This window comes from Clarias gariepinus, chromosome 9 (genome assembly GCF_024256425.1).
Source record: "Clarias gariepinus isolate MV-2021 ecotype Netherlands chromosome 9, CGAR_prim_01v2, whole genome shotgun sequence".
In the NCBI taxonomy this organism is placed as follows: domain Eukaryota; kingdom Metazoa; phylum Chordata; class Actinopteri; order Siluriformes; family Clariidae; genus Clarias; species Clarias gariepinus.
Window position 1 is genome coordinate 12705001 of NC_071108.1, and position 21404 is coordinate 12726404.

At 38.0% G+C, this 21404-nt stretch overlaps 1 protein-coding gene across 1 annotated transcript in view; it reads left to right on the forward strand.

The window, feature by feature from the left end:
* The window catches only part of tafa3b (TAFA chemokine like family member 3b), a 140351-nt gene extending 119239 nt beyond the window's left edge, over positions 1–21112 (forward strand). The window contains exons 3-5 of the mRNA XM_053503131.1: positions 12000–12149; positions 13807–13931; positions 20323–21112. Of these exons, the coding sequence (XP_053359106.1) occupies positions 12000–12149; positions 13807–13931; positions 20323–20334 (287 nt within the window). The 3' untranslated portion in view covers positions 20335–21112. The remainder of the gene's footprint in view (positions 1–11999; positions 12150–13806; positions 13932–20322) is intronic.
* The last annotated feature ends 292 nt before the right edge of the window (positions 21113–21404 follow it).

Consider the following 21404-nt stretch of genomic DNA (forward strand, 5'->3'; position numbering starts at 1 on the left):
CATCTTTTTTATGCAAAAAAAAAAAAAAAAAAAACGACTATTTGTAATCTCGAGACATCATATTCTAAAGAAAGTGCCAGGAAAAGGTGTCGTCTAGCCAGCATGACATTTCTGTACTCTATGAATTTTATTCTCCATTTTTTTCAGCGCAGTTTAAATGAACCTAAACGTCTTCTTTTAACCTAAGGAGGGGCGTTCGAGTCAAACTAGGACTTGTGATAAAATGAACCTGGTATTACTAAGATATGGGCCGTCATTTTGTCACCAGTAAGAAAGCACCTGTGATTGCTGAATAAATGACTGAAATAGTAGGGTTACCTCATATTTAAACTATTCAAATATTTGTGGTATCTTTAACAAGACAAAAACTTGGCATCTACATTGGGAGTTCAAGTCAAATCGGGATTTTTGATTGTGCAGAATCATAGAACACATTTATGAGAGTTAAAAACTGGCTTTATTTGTGTATATAATCCTCTGCTACACTAATGCACTTATCCCAGTGTTTCACTCGTGCTTGGATACCAAGGTAGAAAGTTTTCTCTCTACGCCCTGATCCGACTGCCAGCTCCATGTCTGAAACACTGGCCTCCCAGGAACTCCTTTAATGCCCCAAAAACATGTGATAATGGCTTGGAGCGAGGTCAGGACTGTCCTGGTTTGACTTGAACACCCCTCATAATTTGAAATGTTTTATGGATGTTTCACAAAATTAATCATAAGTGTAACTGGAAAAACATACAGTGTGTTGCCTTAGAAACTTTTTAAAGTGTTAGAACAATACAACACTTATGGTAAATATTTACATGAGCAGTTGAGGGTTAAGGGCCTTGCTCATGGGCCCAACAGGGACATCTTGGCAGTCGTTGGACTTGAACCTGGAACCTCCTAAATCGTAGTCCAATGCCTTAACCAGTGAGCTATCCCAGTAAGACTACCCCCTAGCACCAAATCTTTTTTTTTTTTTGCTTTGAGTATGAAACATATGCAGCTTGCCAAATCATAAAGCCGCATTGTCGTGTCATCCTTCTGAAGTAAACGTTTTTTGTGCCTGTTTAATACTGTAAAATGTCACAGCCTTTAATACGTGGTATTATACGGTATGTGGTTCGCTACACTACAAACCGCTAGCAGAACCAGCCCTATAAGTCAAGATTAAAATAATCGACAGCTTGCACGCAATTGAAGTGTGTTAGTGGTGAATAAGGCTGCAATTTGGTCTGGATGTCAGGATTCATCACTTCATACGGACACGGCTATCAGTGTAAGAGCTGTGGGACGGCAGAGACCCCACTGATTGTGAAATGCTGTTTTAGCGCTGATTGGCTAAATCACTCTCCAGCAGCCATCATAGCCGGCCATTTTTCCAGACTCTGTCCATCACAGGGCTGGTTTGATGGGCAGAGTGATGCGATTTGGAACATGACGGCATCAAAATTGGGACACTTCCCTGAAAATGGCCCTTCAGAAGCGAAGCGCGTAGCGAACTGAGCACTCAGAAAAGCTTACTTTATTAGGGTTAACTACAGAGCATGCTGCTATTCATCTTCTGTCTTTTTTGTCCTCTCCTGCAGAGATATGACAAGATTTCTGTTCTCCTCAGACATTTCTGTATCAAAGAGGGTGTAGGAGGAGAGAGGTTCTTGCGGGCAGGGCCTCTACATTTTTTTATTATTATTATTTTTATATGACAGTGTGTGGGTGAGCTTCTGACTAGTCATCTCAGAGGGACAGTTGTCATTCAGTGAGCTTTTTGTAAGCATTATCAGGAGTTGGCTCTGGTCTCCTGTAGCGAGACAGCTGCGGCCTGTCAAATTAGAGTGAGCGTAAGCTGCAGCAGAACGGTTTATAATCAGGTTTTAGCCCTCTATGAATAGTTAAGGGGCGATGCCTCAGCATTATCTGCAGTAATGGCTTCATTTAAAGGAAGAGGGCAGGGGTGGAGGAGAGCCACAATGCTCCTATAAAACCTGGCATTAGAGGGGATGGTGCATAGTCATAAACCACACACTGCAGCTTCTCGTTAAAAATAGATGATATTGTTTTGCAGGCACTGGAGGAGTTATTCTCACGCCAATAGTTCCTGGAATGTTTGCCCTCTGTTTACAAAACGCCATTCCGTGCACTAGAAAATGTCCACATCAGACTCTTCAAATACGGACATTGACTGTATACATTTTAAAGGTCAAAAACAAGAACTTTTATCACTACCCCATCTCGAGAACTTCAAGTTTAGCAAGCAAGGTCCTTAAAATCGTCAAATAGTGATGTGATGTGATGAGATGGGATCATCCTTCTAAGAACACGTTGCTGTTTCTGTGCAGACGGCCACCTGACAAGCCGTGAACGTGTCCATGCTTAAAACCTGGCTTGCCATTTATAAAATGTGTTATATGTTATAATTGTGTTTTATCGTTCCTGATAATGACTGAAACCTGCTGTATTTTCTTTCCCACTTTTTCAGTCTCATAGCAAGTTTTTTACCGAACATTTATAAAATATACCTGCAATGTTGCTGTAGTCTTTTAAATGCAGGATCATTAAAAAAACGGGATTTAGATAGTATACTGGGAACGCTGTGTGAGCTTTCTAATTACACTAATTATGCACTCTCTTAGATGGTGCAGATGTTAACAGTAATAGGATTAGCAAAAAAAAATCAAAAGATTAGATATACCAGATCGGGCAGCATGGTGTAATCTTACAGCTCCAGGGTTCTGAATCGATCCGGAGCTCGAGTTACTGTCTGCGTGGAGTTTTCCATGTTCTCCCCGTGTCTGCAAGGCGTGCCAGTAAATAGCCTGCCGATTCTAAATTGGCCCGAGGTGTTAAAAATGTGCGTAAAGTGTCCGCGTGTGTATGGTGCCTTGCAAGCATACGGGCATCCCATCTAGCATGTATTTCTGCCTCATGCCCAGTTATACTCTAACCACGCTCCAATTAAAGCAATTGCTAAGATAAACAAATACTCAAAGTTGTTTTTATAAGATTATAGTAATTTTTACCTTCTAAAAATCAGTTAAATACTTACTGAATGGTCATTTACAGTAAGATACTCTGTCAAATAGGATATCATCTATTTATTGCAGTAGTGCATGACATCTCACTTAAGTTTTTATTTGTCACTTTTTCATTAGGGAGTTCTTTGAAGCTACTTTGTCACAGTGTAACTGAAGAAGATTAACACACAGAACGTTGACTAGTAATTGAAAGTTGCATAGATTGAAAATGTATCACACAGTATATCAGTGCTCATGCTTAAATGTCCACTATAACTTCAAGGTCAGAAAAGTTCCCTCGGCTTGGCTAAGCGCTAGTGATGACACATTGCTAAAGGCCGAGCAGGAAGTGAGATGTCATTATTACTGCATTGCAAGGACTCGCTAATAAATTTTTAATTTGCACTCAGAGCAATTAACAGAGTCCCTTGTGGCCTGCAAGCGTGTTAGTTCCTAAATGTCCATCAGAAGTGTTAGACTGCTCCTCCCTTTTCGTTTGAAGCGTAAAAAATATATATATAAAAAGAAATTGTTCCTTGCATGTTTAAACAGCAAATAACAGAAATATTTGCATTTGACATTTAGGGTTGATTTGGGTCCCTGGAGTTATCCATGTTAGTGGGTTCCGGTCTTTGTGGGATTTCTTGCTGTAATAAATGACATTTACTGCGTGGAGAAATCAACACTCCATGATCCTAAAGGTTTACGGCTCTGCGATGGGTTTTACACACACACACACACACACACACACACACACACATGGAGAGTGAGAGAGAGATGAAATTCCCTGCAACAATCCTGCTGCTGAACCTGTACCAGAGGGCAGCTAAGCAGGACATGAGACAGTGATAAATGGTCTTGTTTACAAGGTGAATCCTTTTTTCCCTATCATTCTAGAGGGAACTTTGTGAAAGATTGGGTAAGGTATTTAACCCTGTTCGCCTCTGAAGATTTCACACTGGTTGATTTTTTTTTTCTCCCTTGTCATTAATATATATATATAAAAGCATCTACAACAGGCTGAATAATCTTATATTTTATTTATAATTATCTCAGAAATATGTAATATTAGAAATATATATAGCCATATATATATAGCCATATATGGGGTGTGCTACAGTGTCTGGCACCAGGAGCCTTTTCGTGCTGTGGATTACAGGATGGGTCCACCACGGATCAGGCTGGTTTGTTCTGTGCATTCCATGGATGCTCAATAGGATTGAATTTGCAGGCGGGGTCAACAACCTTGAACAGGCAGGTTGTGATGTGCTGACTGCTCTGATACCTTCATACCGAGGGCAGCACTGACTTTTTTCAGCAATTTGTGCTACACTTTGTTTCTTTGGATTCGGGCCGGGTGGGCTGGCCTTTCTTGGGCTGGTATAAATTGGACCCTCTCATCAGTTTACCGGTATATAATTGATAATCAGCGTTATTCAATTCACCTGGCGGTAATATTAGTGGTGTAAAAACGATAATCCTTTTTTAAAATAACTTTTGTCATTATAACCTGACGGATTGGCTCTTGGAACACCTTTCATGCTAAAATATCCTGGTATGTCCTTAGAGGGTTTCATAACATCATAAATCTTTATAAGTGTTCATGGAGCACTTGCTGCAAAACAGTTTCAAATCATCAGTGATCTGGCACCGATTTTTAACACTGGTTATCTGATACTTTTCTTTGTTCACTGTCTTTTAAATAATTAAAGGATGTCCACTGAGGCAGCAAAGTAATAACTTCTTTTCTTTTTTTTTACTGCAATACAAAAGGAAAACTTTATATAGGAAAGTTTTTAGGAAGTTAAATAAAGTAGTTTAATGAAGAATTAAAAGATCTGTTCAATTTCCACATAAAAACTGTGATTTATTTAAATTAAAGTGCCAGCATTTCTTTTGACGGGATATGTAAAAGTCAAAAACTATTTATTGTAAGATATACAGGAATCTGACTAAGTGAGTTTACACAAAGAGATAAAAAAGTTTATCAAAGTAAAGCAAGATTCCCAGTCTGAATTTGTCTTATGTTGTCTGTTATATTCCAAGAATTCAAGTGCACTTATAGGTCTATTTTTCCTATTCTTATATCTATATGATGCTGTTGTTCTCTCTGAGTGTCTGCTGCTCTGACTGAGTGTACAACGCACTCTGCATCCTCTTTACGCTGTGCTCTGTCATTCTTTTGCTCTCGTTAAAGAGTGGTATGGTACTCGGTGACTCTCGGGAAATAAAGGATGGAGAATTTTCGAATGAAGGCCTTACTAGTGTTTTATTGATCTGAATCAAAATGTTTTTAATGCACCAGACGAGAACTCTGGATTGCCTCTTAACAAGCTAATGGCATGTAGGTGGAAAACGAAGTGCAAAATTGAAAATCTATGAAAGCAATGAAAGCTAGTTTAAAAAGCCAAGTGGAAAAAAACAAGTGGTGCTTTCTCAGAATTGTGAGACGTTGGACACTTACATGTTTCAGCTGTTTCTTGTGATCAATATAGGTATAGCACACAGGGTCAGGTACTAAAATCCTGCAATATGGCTTAATTATAAAGGGAGATATTTTGCTTATTTGTAAAGCTAGATACATTGCCATGTGCCTAGACAGTTCAGAAATATTCTCTTAAGCAGTGGAAAATTCAGATCGATTTTAAAGGAGGGTAAAGATGGAGAAGAACATTTGCCTTTCACATTGGTAATAATACTGTACATCATTACCTAACAGATTTCATGATGTCACATGCTTTACTTTTCCATTCTTACCCTGACCACAATTCTTCCTGAACTCGTAGTTCACAGTTCAGGACTGTCCTTCCATTTTTTTTTAAATAATGAGTCTTAGAGTTTCTAACCAAATTTTAATCAAAGTCAAATCTCCTCAGATGTTTTTATCGCTTGATGCGAGCTAATGATGACTCTTTTTAAACGGCAACATTTTTTTGTTTGTTTGTTTGTTTTTTTTTTAATCCAGGCAGTGTCTATGAATTAAAGTGAAATTAAATTAAGACTTCTCTCTAAGGTATCACATTCACCAGATCCATTTCAACAAAATGGAGTCGATAAAAAAAGAAAGAAAAAAGTAATGATAGAGTAATCTTGTAGTTAATTAGTGTTACAAAGCAATTCCTCCTGCCTGTATGAAATGCTTGTATAGTTCCTGCATGATTCCCCTCCCGTAATATTCAATGAATTCTCGCTAAGCTCTGTATTACCATGGCTACTTATCCAGGCACGGCTAATATGCGCGCGGCCGAGAATTCTTCGGCTGCGAGTTAATGCAGTCTCTCGCCTTTTTAACTGCTCTCTTAGATGTGTTAGGGTCTCAGCTTGCATCCTTTCTCACTTTGTGATGAATGAATGTAATTCGCACGAGATGCACAGTAGTAAGCGAATAGAGAGTCACCACAATGGATTGAGGTCTGTGGTGTTGTTCACTTGACTTAAAATTCTGTTTACTTAGGGTACAAGTCATATTAGGAACGATAGAATATAAATAAAGGAAACTTTGGGGAGATAATTCTACTAGTCCTGTGTCACCACGGGGCATGACTCCAGAAGACCTCTGGCCATGTGTTGTGCACAAGAACCCTTTTGTTAATGTGGGTTGCGGGATGGACTCTCCATGGATCAGGCTTATTTGTTGTATTATTCTATAAATGCTTAATCGGATTAAGATCTGGAGAATTTGGAGGCCTGGTCAACAACCTTGAACTTTTTATGCAAAAAAGTTCTTGTTTTTTTTCCCTTTTTACGTTTTCATGCATTCATTGGAATTTGTTATTGTTCTCATGGTAACTGCTAATAAACAGGGGCCTGTATGGCAGAAGGGAGACATTAGGAAGTGTATTGTTAAAGTTTGATTGTTGCCGCAGTGATGTTTTTTTACTAGAGGACATTTATTTAACATTTATGAAGGGAATCGTAGTTGTAAACACACTCCTTTTTCTCAGGTATAAAGAAAAGTTGTTGTTTTTTGGATGGTTTGGAGAGAGCGAAAGCGTTTCCAATCAAGTGAAAATGCAGCTATTTCATAATTAAGGAACCACCTCTTTCTTTCTCTGTCTCCATGATAATATAGATGAAAACAGGAAGTATATCACTGTTATATAGGCATTACAATACACTGACAATGGTGATATATGAAAATTCAGAGAGTAGTGGCACACCAGCCAGCATTGCTCCCTATTGACATGCACTACTTTCCGATAACAGCAGTGGTGCCTCACACGGTTGAGGTTCTGGGTTGCTGAACACTGGGTTGAAGGTTTGAGCCCCACATACCTCGATTTGCCAGCGTTGGGTCCGTGGGCAATACCCTTAACCAAACACCCCATACAACCCAGCCACTGCATGCAGTTCTAGTCCCAAGCCCATGTAGAAACCATGGAAATGTTGCATATAACAGAATCTAAAATAAACAATTGTGTACACTTAAATAATATAATATAAGTATATAAAATGTATGGATAATGGCCACAACTTCATAAATGTAGCTTGTTTTTTTTTTTTTTGTCACTGCATGGTAAAAAATGTATGAATCTATGCATGATCTGCAGTGAAGTAAGAGCAAAGTTTAATTTATTATTTCCACAACTGTCGGCTTTGTCACTGTTAACGTAGACAACAACTGCTTCTTTACCTGAGGAGGCAGGAGTTTATTAATGGAGCAGTTACATACCGCACGTGATAAAAAAAACTATTACGTTTTTGTCCAAACGTATCTTTTATGAGCTCTGTGTTACTAAAACATCACTCCTCCGCACACCTGAATGGTGAAGATAGCAGTGATTTCCTATTTTAAGAATTTTTTGCCACTTAGGAGGTCCTACTGTGAGACGCTAGGTAAATACATGCCCAGGATAATTGCTACTGTACAGGAAGGGTATCCAACTAAAAACCTGTACCAGATCTATCAGCTTAAATGATCCAATGTGGTGACCCTTAAGATAAAAGGGGCAAAGCTCAAGAAAAAAAATATATATATTTTAAGTATATTTTAATATAAAAGCATATTTTTATCGTTACAGTATATGGTCCAATAATGGTGATGGGACGGTGGCTTAGTGGTTAGCACTGTCGCCTCGCACCTCCAGGTCCTAAGTTTGATCCCTTTTGCAGGTCTATGTGCATGGGGTTTGGATGTTCTCATGCTTGGTAGGCTACCTCTGTGTGTTTCTACACATCTGATTTACTTTGCTGCTGTGGGTAATCCCATATGCATACCTAAAAGATATTGAAAGCTATGTTTATTGATGGATAGCCGGAAACTGCAGATTTGTTACCGACTGTCCTGTGCTTATCCCACTTATCCTAGGAGTCCTTTTCACAATATCCTTATCTACAACATCAACATCATTTTGTCACTCAGAAGTCTGCTACAGTTGCCTCTGGCTTGCTTATTAGAGAGCTAAATATATACCCAGGTTTCAACTTAAAGTGATACACAAATAAAATTGAATTGGAATAGTTAGTATGAGCTACATCAATGTGAAATATGTGCTAATGATTACTTGAATTGCTTCTTTTATATGTGTTGTTATCTTTTATTTCTGTCTTTATGTTTGTTTGTAGACTTCTTTTTAATCCTGAAACAAGCAGAGCTTTTATTCGGCTCCATGAATTGTCTATTCGCACTGGACTAGTATTACCTGGGGACCATGTAATAATTGCGCAGGTTGTCTGTGATCTTAATCCCATGCGAATCGGCCATGTCTGTAATTTCTCCACAAATTACTTACCATATTTCACCAAACATCAAGGCCCTGTGATAATATTAGTCCCGTAAGAATCATCATGTGTATGATTTGGCCAGTATATAAAAAACATTTTCAAGGTTTTTGTTTCTGTGTGCCTTTTTATTCAACGTCCGCGAAGAATGGAAGCTGCGTTGGAGTGCTTTGAAAGTATTTTGGGTGCTGGGGCATATTGATATACACCATACAACAATACAATGTGAAGAAAGAGAAAGCTGTATATCCGGGAGATAAGGCAGTAAATTCAAATAAAATCGCAGGCTTCGCTTATTCTGTGTGAAACTCAGATGTGAAGAGGTTATTTCTAAATCACACGAGGTCCCCGGATAATAATTATCCCATGCAAATAGTACATTAGTTTGTGCTGGTAATTTTTTTAAAGATGTCACAACATTTATAAGACCTGGTTCCCTGAGCCCATGTACTATATATGATGTCAATTGAAAGGTTTTAAAAGATGCTAGAGCACTGAGAGAGGCTAATTCCACTGTTGCCATTGCATTTTTTTTCACCCCAATAATTTCTCACAAGTATCACTGTGCTATAATGAAGCAGTTGTAAACATTGAGTGCTCATATTGGAATGTGTAGATCGCTTACTATTATCCTGCAGTATCAGGATCACCATCAGGATCACCACATTTATTCGTTGACCTTTGAAACCAGAGCAAAGCGATCCTGGCTAATTAGATTGACAAAATCCTCTTCTGAATGTAGAAAATATATGTGATTGAACATGGCAGTGCATTTCTAGCCAACATCTTACCCTAATGTGACCACTTACTGTTTGGCCATGCTTGCATATTTTTTCGGAGTAAATTCCTTCAATACTAGTATAATTTCCCATTTAAATGTAACCCTAAGGGTTCTGCAGCAGTTACTTGGTCAGGGATTTAATCAAAGACTCAACTTTCTCCCTGAAATTTCACAGGCTCTAAACACTTAACCTGTCAGTCACTAGCCAAATACTGATACTACCACTGCCCAAGTCCAAAACTGTACGTTTAACAGAATTGTTTGATAGGTATTACAGGTAGGTGTCAAAAGACTAAACGCGTTTAAGATTTACAAAGAATGTTAATTGTATTGTGTATATGTCATGTGCATTAGTTAGCAAAAGTACATTCAAGATTGGCATTAACGATAGACACAAATATCCATAAAAAGGCACACAGAAAGCTATAAGCCATAAAGAATAAAATTAGTGGGTGTTCTGCACCTCCTGGCTCGCTCACTAACTGCTTACATGATGTACAACCTCAAATCAGAAAAAGTTGGGACAGTATGGAATACGCAAATAAAGTAAGAAGTAGTGATTTCTATTTTACGTTGACTTGTATTTCACTGCAGATAATACAATTGCACATTATTTAATTTGTTCCTCATGATTATTTTATTTATTTATTTTTAAATAAACACATATTCCAATTTTGGTTCTTGCAACACATTTCAAATCAAAGTTGGAACAGTAAAGCATTTACCACTTTGTAATGTTACAGTACCATTCCTTTTCACAACATTTAAAAGACGTGTAGGACTTGAAGACACCAAGTGATGAAGTGTTTCAGGTGTAATTTTGTCCCTTTCTTTCTGCAAACAAGTCTTAAGGTGGGCAACAGTACAGGGTCTTCGTTGTCGCATTTTGCGCTTTAAAACTGTGCCACACATTCTCTATTGAAGACGGGACTGCAGGCAGACCAGTCAAGTACCCGAAACCTCTTACTTCGCAGCCAGGACTTTGTACTGTGTGCAGAATGTGGTTTTGCATTGTCTTGTTGAAATATGCATGGGCGTCCCTGGAAAAGATGTCTTCTTGAAGGCAGCATATTGTGCTCCGAAAGTTTTAACTGGCATTTGTGAATGCAGCTATGTAGTGTGGTACTTGTCAAATGTTTGCCAAAGTAGTCCTGAGCCCATGTGGTGATATTGCTTACAGATGATTGACGATTCTTCATGCAGTGCCGACTGAGGGATCAGAGATCCCGGTTGTTCATCTTAGGCTTGCGTCCTTGTCCTTTACGCACTGAATTTAATCCAGATTCCTTGAATCTTTTAATTATTCCATGCAGTGGTAAAGGTGAAATATCCAAATGTCTTCCTATCTTTCTTTGAGGAACATAATTTTGTCACGTATTTGATGGCAAACTGGCGATCCTCGGCCCATCTTTGCTCCTAAAGGACTAGACCTTTCTTGGACGCTGTTTTGTAACAAATCATAATTACAATCACTTGTTGACATCATCTGTTTGAAATCTCATCATTATTTAACCAATTTACCTGATTACTAGCTCTAAATTGCTCCTGTCCCAACCTTTTTTTGGAATGTGATGCAGGTCTAAATGACAAGAAAGGATGGATATTTACAAATGAAATGAAGTTGCTCAGACAATATGAAATATTTTGTGTTCATATTGTCTGCAGTGAAATTCAAGTCAAAGTAAATTTAGAAATCACCACTTTCTTTTTTTATTCGTACTTTCCATACTGTCCCAACTTTTTCTGATTTGGGGTTGTAGAAAGTTTGTTTTTGTAACTGCACATACACCACCCATATTTTAAAGGGCATACATTTGTATTATACAAAGAAACAAATAGCAAAGAAGCCCGGATCTATACAGCTAGTCTAAAACACTAAACTCACAGCATGGCAGGAGAATATTGACATACATGATGGATTCGTATTCATGTTCTCAAACAGCTTTTTGTTTTGGCAGATTGATGTTCAAGGTTAACACATGACTTGGTCACTGCATAATCCCAAACGTGTTATATTATAGTGACTTATTTATTAATTGAAATAGCAAAATTTAGGAAATGCATTTTAGAGTGGTAGTTAGCATCACACATCTTTTAAAAATCTTTGTATGAAAATGGTAGGCGACCTGCAGTTTCTGAAAAAAAAACTATAACCAGCTCATGTAACTTCAACAACGAACGGGGAAAGGCACTGCAATCACACATTTCCCTTTTACTGTATGTTAATGTCTTACATGAAGATTACCTTAAGCTCTTAATCTGTATCTGTAAGATTTGTGCTGCTGCCACATAATTGATTGTATTGATTTGGATATTTGCAGGACCACAACGAGATCCTATTTAAAGTGGTAAATGAGTGTGTGTGTGTGTGTGTGTGTGTGTGTGTGTGTGTGTGTGTGTGTTTGTGTAATATATATTCATGTTCATTATGGCTAAACCTATATTTATATTGTGTGTGTGTGTGTGTGTGTGTGTGTGTGTGTTCAATTCTGCCACAGTGCATGTGAAGGCTGGGACGTGTGAGGTAATTGCAGCCCATCGCTGCTGTAATAAGAACAAGATTGAAGAGCGATCTCAGACTGTCAAGTGTTCCTGCCTACCTGGACAGGTCGCTGGGACGACCAGAGCCGCTCCATCCTGCGTTGATGGTAGGATCACTACCCCCCCCCCCCCCCCCTCTCTCTCTCATACTTCATCTTTCTCTCCCTCGTTCTATCATCCTGGCCTTTTGAAAAAGGTCAGTCTATAAATGTGTTATACAAAATGTTTGCAAGAAAGTGTAGCAAACACCCTGCTCACCCTCATGAATAGGTCCTGTTGTGAAAGAAGTGTTGATATTAGAAATGCCTCTCGCGAGCCGGAGGGCATTCTGTTACATTGAAGGGAGGGTGGGAGGGGGAAAGCAGTTTCAGTTTTTTGTTTTCTAAAACCAACACAGAAATAATATTAGCGATCCCATTTTTTTCTTTCCTGTCCTCTACCTTGCCCTGTAACTTTGCCGTATGATTAATTTAACGCTCTGTCAGCAATGTCTAATGCTGCACTCATTTCACGACGACTAAGACCAGTTTCTTTCTTTAACCGATTTCTTGCACTTGCCTCTCTCTATCTCTGTCTGGCTGATTCATTTAATACTGTGTCAACACCGGGCACTTGACGGCGCAATCGATTTTGATCTTGTTTTCCTTACCATAAAAGCATTGTCTGTGTGCGCTCTCCACACCCTGCCAGAGAGGAAATGTCAAATGAACCCTGTTTCCATCCAGCTTCTTTTCCTCCCTTTTTTCATCTCTTACTTCAGCCATCTGCCCAGCTCTGCTTTCGCAGCACTGCTTTCTACTGATGGTATTTTTCCACATTTTTGCACATATTTTTGAAAAGTTATTTAAAATTTAGAGTGTTTTTTTTTTTTATCCTTTTTCATATATTAAAAAAATAACAGCAATGAGCCCCTAACTTAAATATGCTAACAAAAATGCTGGTCGTATGGGGAATGGCTGCTATTACTTTTTAAAGTAATTAGACAGACGGTTTTCCTAAAAATCCTGTTTTTTGGTTCAGACTAGACAGCTATATCTTCCTCAATTTTGCACACACCTCCGTGAAACTTATATTAAAATGTTCAAGGTGCCTCTGAGCACTATAAAAAGAGTATCTGAGAAAACACATACATTTTGAAGTATAACAATTTGTTTGGGACCCATTAGTTTCCCTAACAAAGCCTTGTTTTTGGTCCAATTAGAAAATGATAGACTCTTTGTGTCGATCAAAACTACTTCATTCCTTTAAAACCGGCATCCAAATTGCATCATTGAAAATTTATTGGTTTTTACAAGTGAGTTAGCAAATAAAAACAATCTTAGTTTCTAAATTTACAGTTACCAAACCCTACAAAACTTGTAGCAAAATGTTCAGCTGGGTCTCTCCTCTCTAGCACCAATGAAATACCTGGCGTTAGAAGCAGAGGACTGAATTCCTTATTTAAGTCAAAGAGAACATGTTGCATTGTCTGTGTAAGGGTGCAGAGAGACCTATTGTTATGATAACTTGCCTAAACTACTGTATACCCCTTCTTCTTACACACACACACTGACTGGATTCACAGCCAGTATACCTGTAAAAGGGTATTTCTTGGCGAACCATGTAGGGGATGAATGATGCAACAAATTTTCATGGTTTTACCTAGAAAATACATTGCACCATCTGTCTCTAGTTATTATTAGTGCATCATCTCTATTATTATTATTATTATTATTATTATTATTCATGTAAATTATTTTATTTACCGTTTTTGCATGCATGCAGCATCTATAGTAGCCCAGAAGTGGTGGTGTCAGATGCAACCATGTCTGGATGGAGAGGAGTGTAAAGTTCTTCCAGATCTCACAGGTTGGAGCTGCAGTACTGGGAACAAGGTTAAAACGACAAAGGTTAGTGCACGCACACACATAAACTCACACACACACATGCACACGTACTGTGTAGACACCTCATGCACAAATACACTAGCCTTTAATCTTGGCCATGTGTGCTTTATAAGTGTGTCAGCCTACAGCATTGCCCATCAATTTGTGCTGCTGCTTCATTAGATAGTATATAATTACAGTAATTCTTTCCCTACAGAGGCAAACCATTCTTTATGTGCAAACAGAAAAGACACACACACACACACACACAAACACACACTGGTAATCAAGCACCTTTTGGAAAGCACTCCGTGTCTCATCAATTTTCAATTCAATCTCTGTTTAAAGGTACAGCGGTTTAACTTTCCATGTTACCAAAAATGGAACAGTGTAAGAAATATAAAACATACTGTAGGTACAAACCATTCCTTGCTAAATACTAAAACAAAGATCCCTGCACAAAAAACCTCATACACAAATATATAAATATACAGACAATTTTGAGTGTGAGCTATTCTTCAGGTTATAATAATACATGTATCTTCCAAACAGCTCTTCAAAGGAAATTCAGAATTTCTTATCCTTGTGCACCTGGGGGTTAAATCTGATTAATTTTTAAATGGATTAAGCAAGATTTTCCTTCACAATAAAGGGGGAAAAGGCACCAAGTGTTATCCTTTTCAATCTTTTAGTGACTAGTACTGTACATACATTTCTTTACCTCCATTCCAATCAGTGTGTTATCTTACAACTTACTCTATCCACTTATCTCATTTCATTCAAATACTTTATGATTTCCTGTTTCATACATGGATTTGTAACTTCCACTTTTGGAAGCATGGGCAAGGTCAGAAAACGGGATTTCGTTCTCCCGCTTTTTGTCATTCAGACCTCCTGCTTTGCAACCTACTTCCTCTTCTCTTGAGTGTGCTCAGTGCAGACTACAGGAATCAGCTGTAGCAGAATCTGACATTAAATACAGAACAGGCTTGGATCAAAAGCGGACACCTTGAAAAAGACAAGACAACAGGAGAAAACCAGCACGAAAACAAAAACTCAACAAGCCCGGTTTGGTAAAGTAGTCATGAGGTGTACATGAGATCAGACAGGCAGAACCAGTGCCTCAAATCCTCCACAGACCAAATCTGAACCACAATGCTCCGCTGTGGATGGTTGATCTGTCCATCAAATGTTATGTGCGGTATGATTGGTTCTATTGTATAATCGACTATAATTGGTCAGGATTTGTTAATTATTATCAACAGTATAACAGCATGCTGCATCCTAATAGTTCCAGTTTCTTGGTAACAAGATAAATTATATTGTATTAATAACTTAGTGAGGAGGATAGAAAGAAGGCCAGGTTAAAGAAAGACGATTTATTGATGTTGTTACATAAGCAGTGGCAGGAAGTGAGTTTTGTAAATGTTCCACAATATCAACATTAACTGTTGAGGTCAGAATCCATAATACTGATGTCATCAATTAACACAATGAGCATGCAGTAAACCTTAGTTCAAGAAAATGACAATTTTCAGGTATTATATTCATTATGGTTTATCGTGTTTAATGTAAAAAAAATTCTGTTTTTTCTTTCACAAGCATTCTGACTGTAAAACCAGTCGCACTTTATGCACCTTTTGCATAGTGTCTTCCGTAGTTCCGTAGTGTACTATTATGTATTATAGACACTACCCCAGTTTAGCAGAGACTGAACTAATAGAAACAGTGTATGTTAGCCAAGGAAGATTCAATTCAAAGTAAAGTGATAGGATCAATAGGCTGATCAAAGTTTTTCTAAAGCATAGTGTTTGACATAGACTAATGAGTTTTGATGACTCTGTACACCTGTGTAATAACTGCTGAAGCCAGCTCCATAGTGAGTAAGTTATTAGCAAACTGCGTGCTGTCTAGGGAAATGTTCAAAATCACTCCAGAAAATGCCTACGAGAGCAAAAGTTCTGTAGTAGATACAGTTGAAGTCAGAAGTTTATATACACTCCTTATGAACATGAATACCATAGGCATATTGGGCTTGCAGTGATTCTTTTAATTGGTCTTTTTTCTGGGCCAGAATGATTTAACAACATACATGAAGGTGACTTTAAAAAAAAAAAAAAAAAATTAATTTACCATGCTTTGTCCAAAGCCATGTTTGATGTTTATTGGGTTCAAATCTGATGTTTATTTTGGTTTCCTCCAATCCTCCAGCACTGCTCTACTGGTCCCACAAGTGCCGTAAATGTACTTTTTTCACTTTTAAAAGTATTTTCAACCTTCTAGTTGATGTTTTGAGAATTTGTTGAAGAATTCTGAGGTTGTCTACCTTTTTCATTATTCCATGTGTTTTTGCTCACCAACAGCTCCAAAGTACGATGCGACCCACCACAGTTTTTCTAGAAGGCTCAATTCAATTTTTAGACTTTAAGAAAATAACCATTCCTGCTAATAACTTGAACATATGTGCAGTTATTTGATCCGATTATAAAATCTGCATTTATTTAAAAGTAGCTACACTAGAAATTCCAGACTTTAAACTGGCCATCCTCTTTCACAGATCTGCCCATAGCTCCTTTGAATTTGCCACTGGTAAGAAATGGTCAGGAATGGTCAATCCAATGGGTGATATCAAATAAACCCATTTTATGTTGACAGAGAAGCTACTGTACCAGCTAATGTATTCATAATTTCTAACAGGAGGTCAAGAGGCCTCTGACTTGGCAATTTCAGTTACATTTCAATACTTATTCGCACTACCTATTGACCGTGCATGCATAATTTTGAGATCAGAAACCCAAACTAAATCAAATCTTGTGCTCTGATTTTTTGGAGTTTTCTTCTTTAAATCCCTGAAAGCTTAATATTGCAATGACATTCTTGTTCATTATGAGTGTAACCTTCTGACAGCAACTGTGAATCCATCAACAAACCTTTTCAAAGGCCTTTATATTAGATTGTTGTTTTGATGGACAAAATAATAGCATCAAAATACTTTCAGCATGTCACTATCTTTGATGTCATTTTGGAAATCTGATTAGCAGTACAGATAAGCAGACTGAAGCTTTTAATGATGAATTGTATTTTGTATGTTACAGAACACAAAGCATGATGAAAGCTGGACTGTATGCTCGATCAATCATATTAATCAATAATATTAAGCAGGCTCTTATGGGCCCATTACAGACAGGCTGTTCACGGTAACAGACAGCAGAGAGAATGAGAAAAAAGGGGCCAAGGACAAAGAGACTAAAAAAAAAGAGTCAAAACAGGAGAGATATTTCTGTGCTGTTGTTGAGAATGCATTCAAAGGGGAAGCAGAGATAGGAGAAGTGCAGTGGCTTCACTCAAATAAATCCTGAGGGACAAAGATTAGCTGATGTCCAACACAATAAAATTCTCTCTCTTCCTCTCTCTCTCTCTCTCTCTCTCTGAAGCTGATGTATAGAAGGAAATGAGACACAGGCAATATAACACCCACTTTAACCTGCTGACCTTTAACCTTTTAGCCTGATCTCTTTTAGACAAACATTAGGGCATATTCATAAAGGAATATGCATGCAGTGCCAGTCATAACCAGGTAAAATGGGAGGGTTGTGTTAAGAAAGACATCCCGTGCCAAGTTTTATGCGGATCAGAAGGCTGCTGATCTTCCCCTTAACAGGAGCAGCCAAAAGAAAGCTATTAGGACTTATTCATATAGGACACTTTTATATCCCACACTTCCTTAACATGTAGATAGATTTAATGCAATTATATTTAGAGAGGCAGCAGCTCTACTAAAACTGCAGGAGACTCGGGAGGTAGGTAGGTCTCATGGAAGTGATAAAGAGAAGCACTTTAACTTTAATTTTTAATTATTTCTGAATCTGATGACTTTAAGTCTAATATTTCTACAAGGCAACACCATTGTGTATTGAATGGTATTCATACCGATCTCTTTTTGGAGATGTAGTGGAATTTAGCTTTTTTACTATTTGTAGAATTGTCTTCTCCAAGTATGCTATATGACCAAAGGTTTGTTTTTGAACATCCCATTCAAGACATAGTCCTCATTTTGCTGCCACCCGCTACTCTAATAGGCAGGATTCCCACTTTTCTAATAGGCAGGGTTTCCATTAGATTTCGGAAAGTGGCTGTGGGGATTAGTAAACCGTCAGCCACATAAGCGTTGGTAAAGTCAAGCAGGTCTGTCTTTCTGTTCATCCAAGGGGTAGTCATTGTGATTAAGGTCAGGGCCCTATGCAGGCCACTTCGTTCTTTTACTCCATCTTTGCCCAGCTGTGTCATCGTGGGCCTTGTTATGTGTACATGGACATTGTCATGCTGGGACATTAAACAGCAATGCTGTAACATACATGGTATAGAGATAGTTTCATGGCAACAGTTTTGCTAAAGGGACCATGATGAGCCTGACCTTTATGAAGATTATCCCAGGAAAGAAAGAACAAAGCACCTCTAATACAGAGAGGAAGTTCATTTAGAGGTACTAGCCTCAGAACTCACCAATTTACAGCACCTCAGATTAGAGCCATTATAAAGGCTTTATAGAGCATAAGTATCACACACAACTCAGCAATGTTTTACAACGTAGCCAGGAATAAAAATTAGAAAACCCATAGAATTAGAAAGTATATCCAAGTTCTGTTATGACAATTTTATGACATCAGAAACACCATGCCCCGAAATAAATAAAAAAATATAATTTTATGCAGCGTTTATCTGATCTTATGAAACTTAGCCGGCACATGTTTAAGTCAACAGCTAACTATAAAATATCATAAACTAACGCATCATCTTGTGTATTTGTCATGTGGTGTATTGGATGTGTTTAAGGCATTGATTACACAGCAGAGTAAAAAAGAACCATGCCTTCTCATTAACAATGTACTCAAATATCACAGACCTCACACCAAGCACCCTGCTAGAGATAGTGTGCGCACTGGGCATCATGCCATTACACCCTCCTCTTATGTCTGCCACCTTTTCTCATGCCAGCAGCCTGGGCAAACTGCCATATTCTAAGTGAATGAATCTGCTTAATGCCAACTGCATCAGATGCTACCATGACAGAGGGGCGGGCATAAGCACTTTGAGCATGAGAGATGCTATGACAGGGATCATAAGTGTTCAAATAGGACCAGAGTGGGCACAAACAACTTGGAATTTTGAAGGACAGATTCTTGACCAACCTTTTAAGTTTAATTTAATATACCTACATAATCTGCCTTCCTCATACTGCCATCTATTTTGTGAAGTGTACCAGTCCCTCTTGTACCAAGGCACAACATGATTCTGTCATTTCTGTGCTTCACGATTAGGATGGTGTTCTTTGGTTTGAAGTGCCCCATCCCCACCTCCACTGGCCAAACAGTTCAATTTTTGTTTTATCAGACGAGAACATTTTTCCTAAAGGGGGTTTGTCCCCATGTGCAGCTGCTAATGATATCCTGGCTTTTTATGGCAGTTTTGGACCGGTGGCTTCTTCCTTCCTTTAAGGTTATTTTGATATAGGACTCATTTTACTGTGTATATAAAAACTGTTTGTATGTACCTGCTTCCTCCTTTTTTACAAGATCCTCTGCTGTTGTTCTGGCCCAAGTACTGTACATTAATCTCTAGATGCCCTGAAAGGAAGTATTGCATAATATCATTACAGATGCATGTTCTCTGTTTAGGCATTTGGAAATTGCTCCAAAGATGAACTAGACATGTGAAGGTCCAAAAATTTTTTGGAGATATTGGCTGACTTATTTACATTTTCCCATGATGTCAAACAAAGAAGTACTGAAATATGTCTGTGAAGATTCTCAACCATCAAGTTGAATTTATCAGCAAGTCGAGTCATGTCAATTGGACTTCTTCTTATCTGTTAAAGAAGAAGTGCATAAAAATGTATTGACATTTTGTTACTTGTTTTATTTATTTATTTTATTGTAAAGCACTTTCAATCAATCGCAGTTGTGTTAAAATTGTGCACAGTGAATAAAATGTTGCCTTGTCTTGCATTGCCTTAAAGTACATCACCAGGTACTGTACAGCTCCAACTGACTCAAATATCACGTAGACTATCAAAGGGTTCTAAAGCCATGACAAAACTTTCTGCAATTTTCCAAGCTGTTTAAAGACAATGTTAACTTTTGACCTACTGGAATTATGAAATAGTGGACTATAAGTGAAATGATCTTTTGGAACAATTTACAGTGACTGTCATGCCTTCAGTAAATCTCCTAACTGGCATGAAATCTGTGCTAAAATGGTAAAGAAAATAATCAGTTTTAATGACTTAAACCTAAGTGTAAGTTGGATGGTTGTGCTTATGTGTGCTTGAATAGAGTGGATACTTAGCTATGACTAAACTAACTCCTACATAGACTCCTACAGTACATCTGTAAACCGTGTATTTTCTTTTTTTCAGGTAACTCGGTAGTGGCATGCTCCAGTCAGAAGAAATGGAAGTAGACAAATCGGAAATGAAAGAACTTGCAGAATCAACTTCACCAATGCTAATATTCAACGAGGACCAAAGGCGCAAGGTCTCGTGTTCCTCTCCATTCCTACCAACGAGTACCATCACACCACTCAGCTCTCCGCCATCCTCCCTACTTGTAATCCGCTGTCCTGAGCATTTGCTGGAAACCCTGTCAGCACAAATACAGGAAGGAAAGACTGTCTGCTCACTGGAATTCCGCCATGCATTTGGATTATATCTTATGGTAGAATGCTAATCGCAGAGACAACACACTGCTAACGTCAGAACTGTTTTATTTGTTCGGTTTTTACTTCCCCAAGCTGCTTAGACATTCTGTTGTGCTATGGTTTTCTTTCTTCTGTCTGTTGATGCTTCCTGTAACCTCACAGTTTGAACCTGAAATGAAAAGTGACATTTTTGCTTTCCCTTCCAAAACCTTGTTTCTTTCTCAGCATCTTAACTTCAGAAACTAGAGCTGCAGTTCTGGACTTACTGACCATCAGTAGATTATTTTGTTCCTTTTCTAATAAAGAAATAATAGGTAAACTTTTTGACGCAAAAGACAAATAAAACAGTAGATGTTATGGTATAATTCTGTAAAAGTGTAAAATATTACAAGTATCAGATTCTTAGAACCAGAAGAAATGTATAAAAAAGAAAAAGAAAAATCTCTCTAACAGTTTTAATATTGATGTTTTTAACCAGCCTGGTAACTGCTATTGAGTACATGTGTCAGTATTATCTAAAATAAATAAAGCTATTTCAAAAACTTATGTGATGAGTGAAGTTTATTTGATGTTGTTTATCTGAATTTCTCTGGATTAAGGTTACAATTTTCTTCAGAAAATGACAAGAAAAAGAAAATAAAACCAGTCGCTGAGAAGATACTGCCAACCAAAGCATTAACACAACTCTTGGTTTTATTCATGTCTCCTCTGTAATCATAAATTATATTATGCTCATTACTGAGCATCCGTTTAACGCACTTGATCCCGCTAACTGTAAAAGAATAGTAATTTACAACCCCA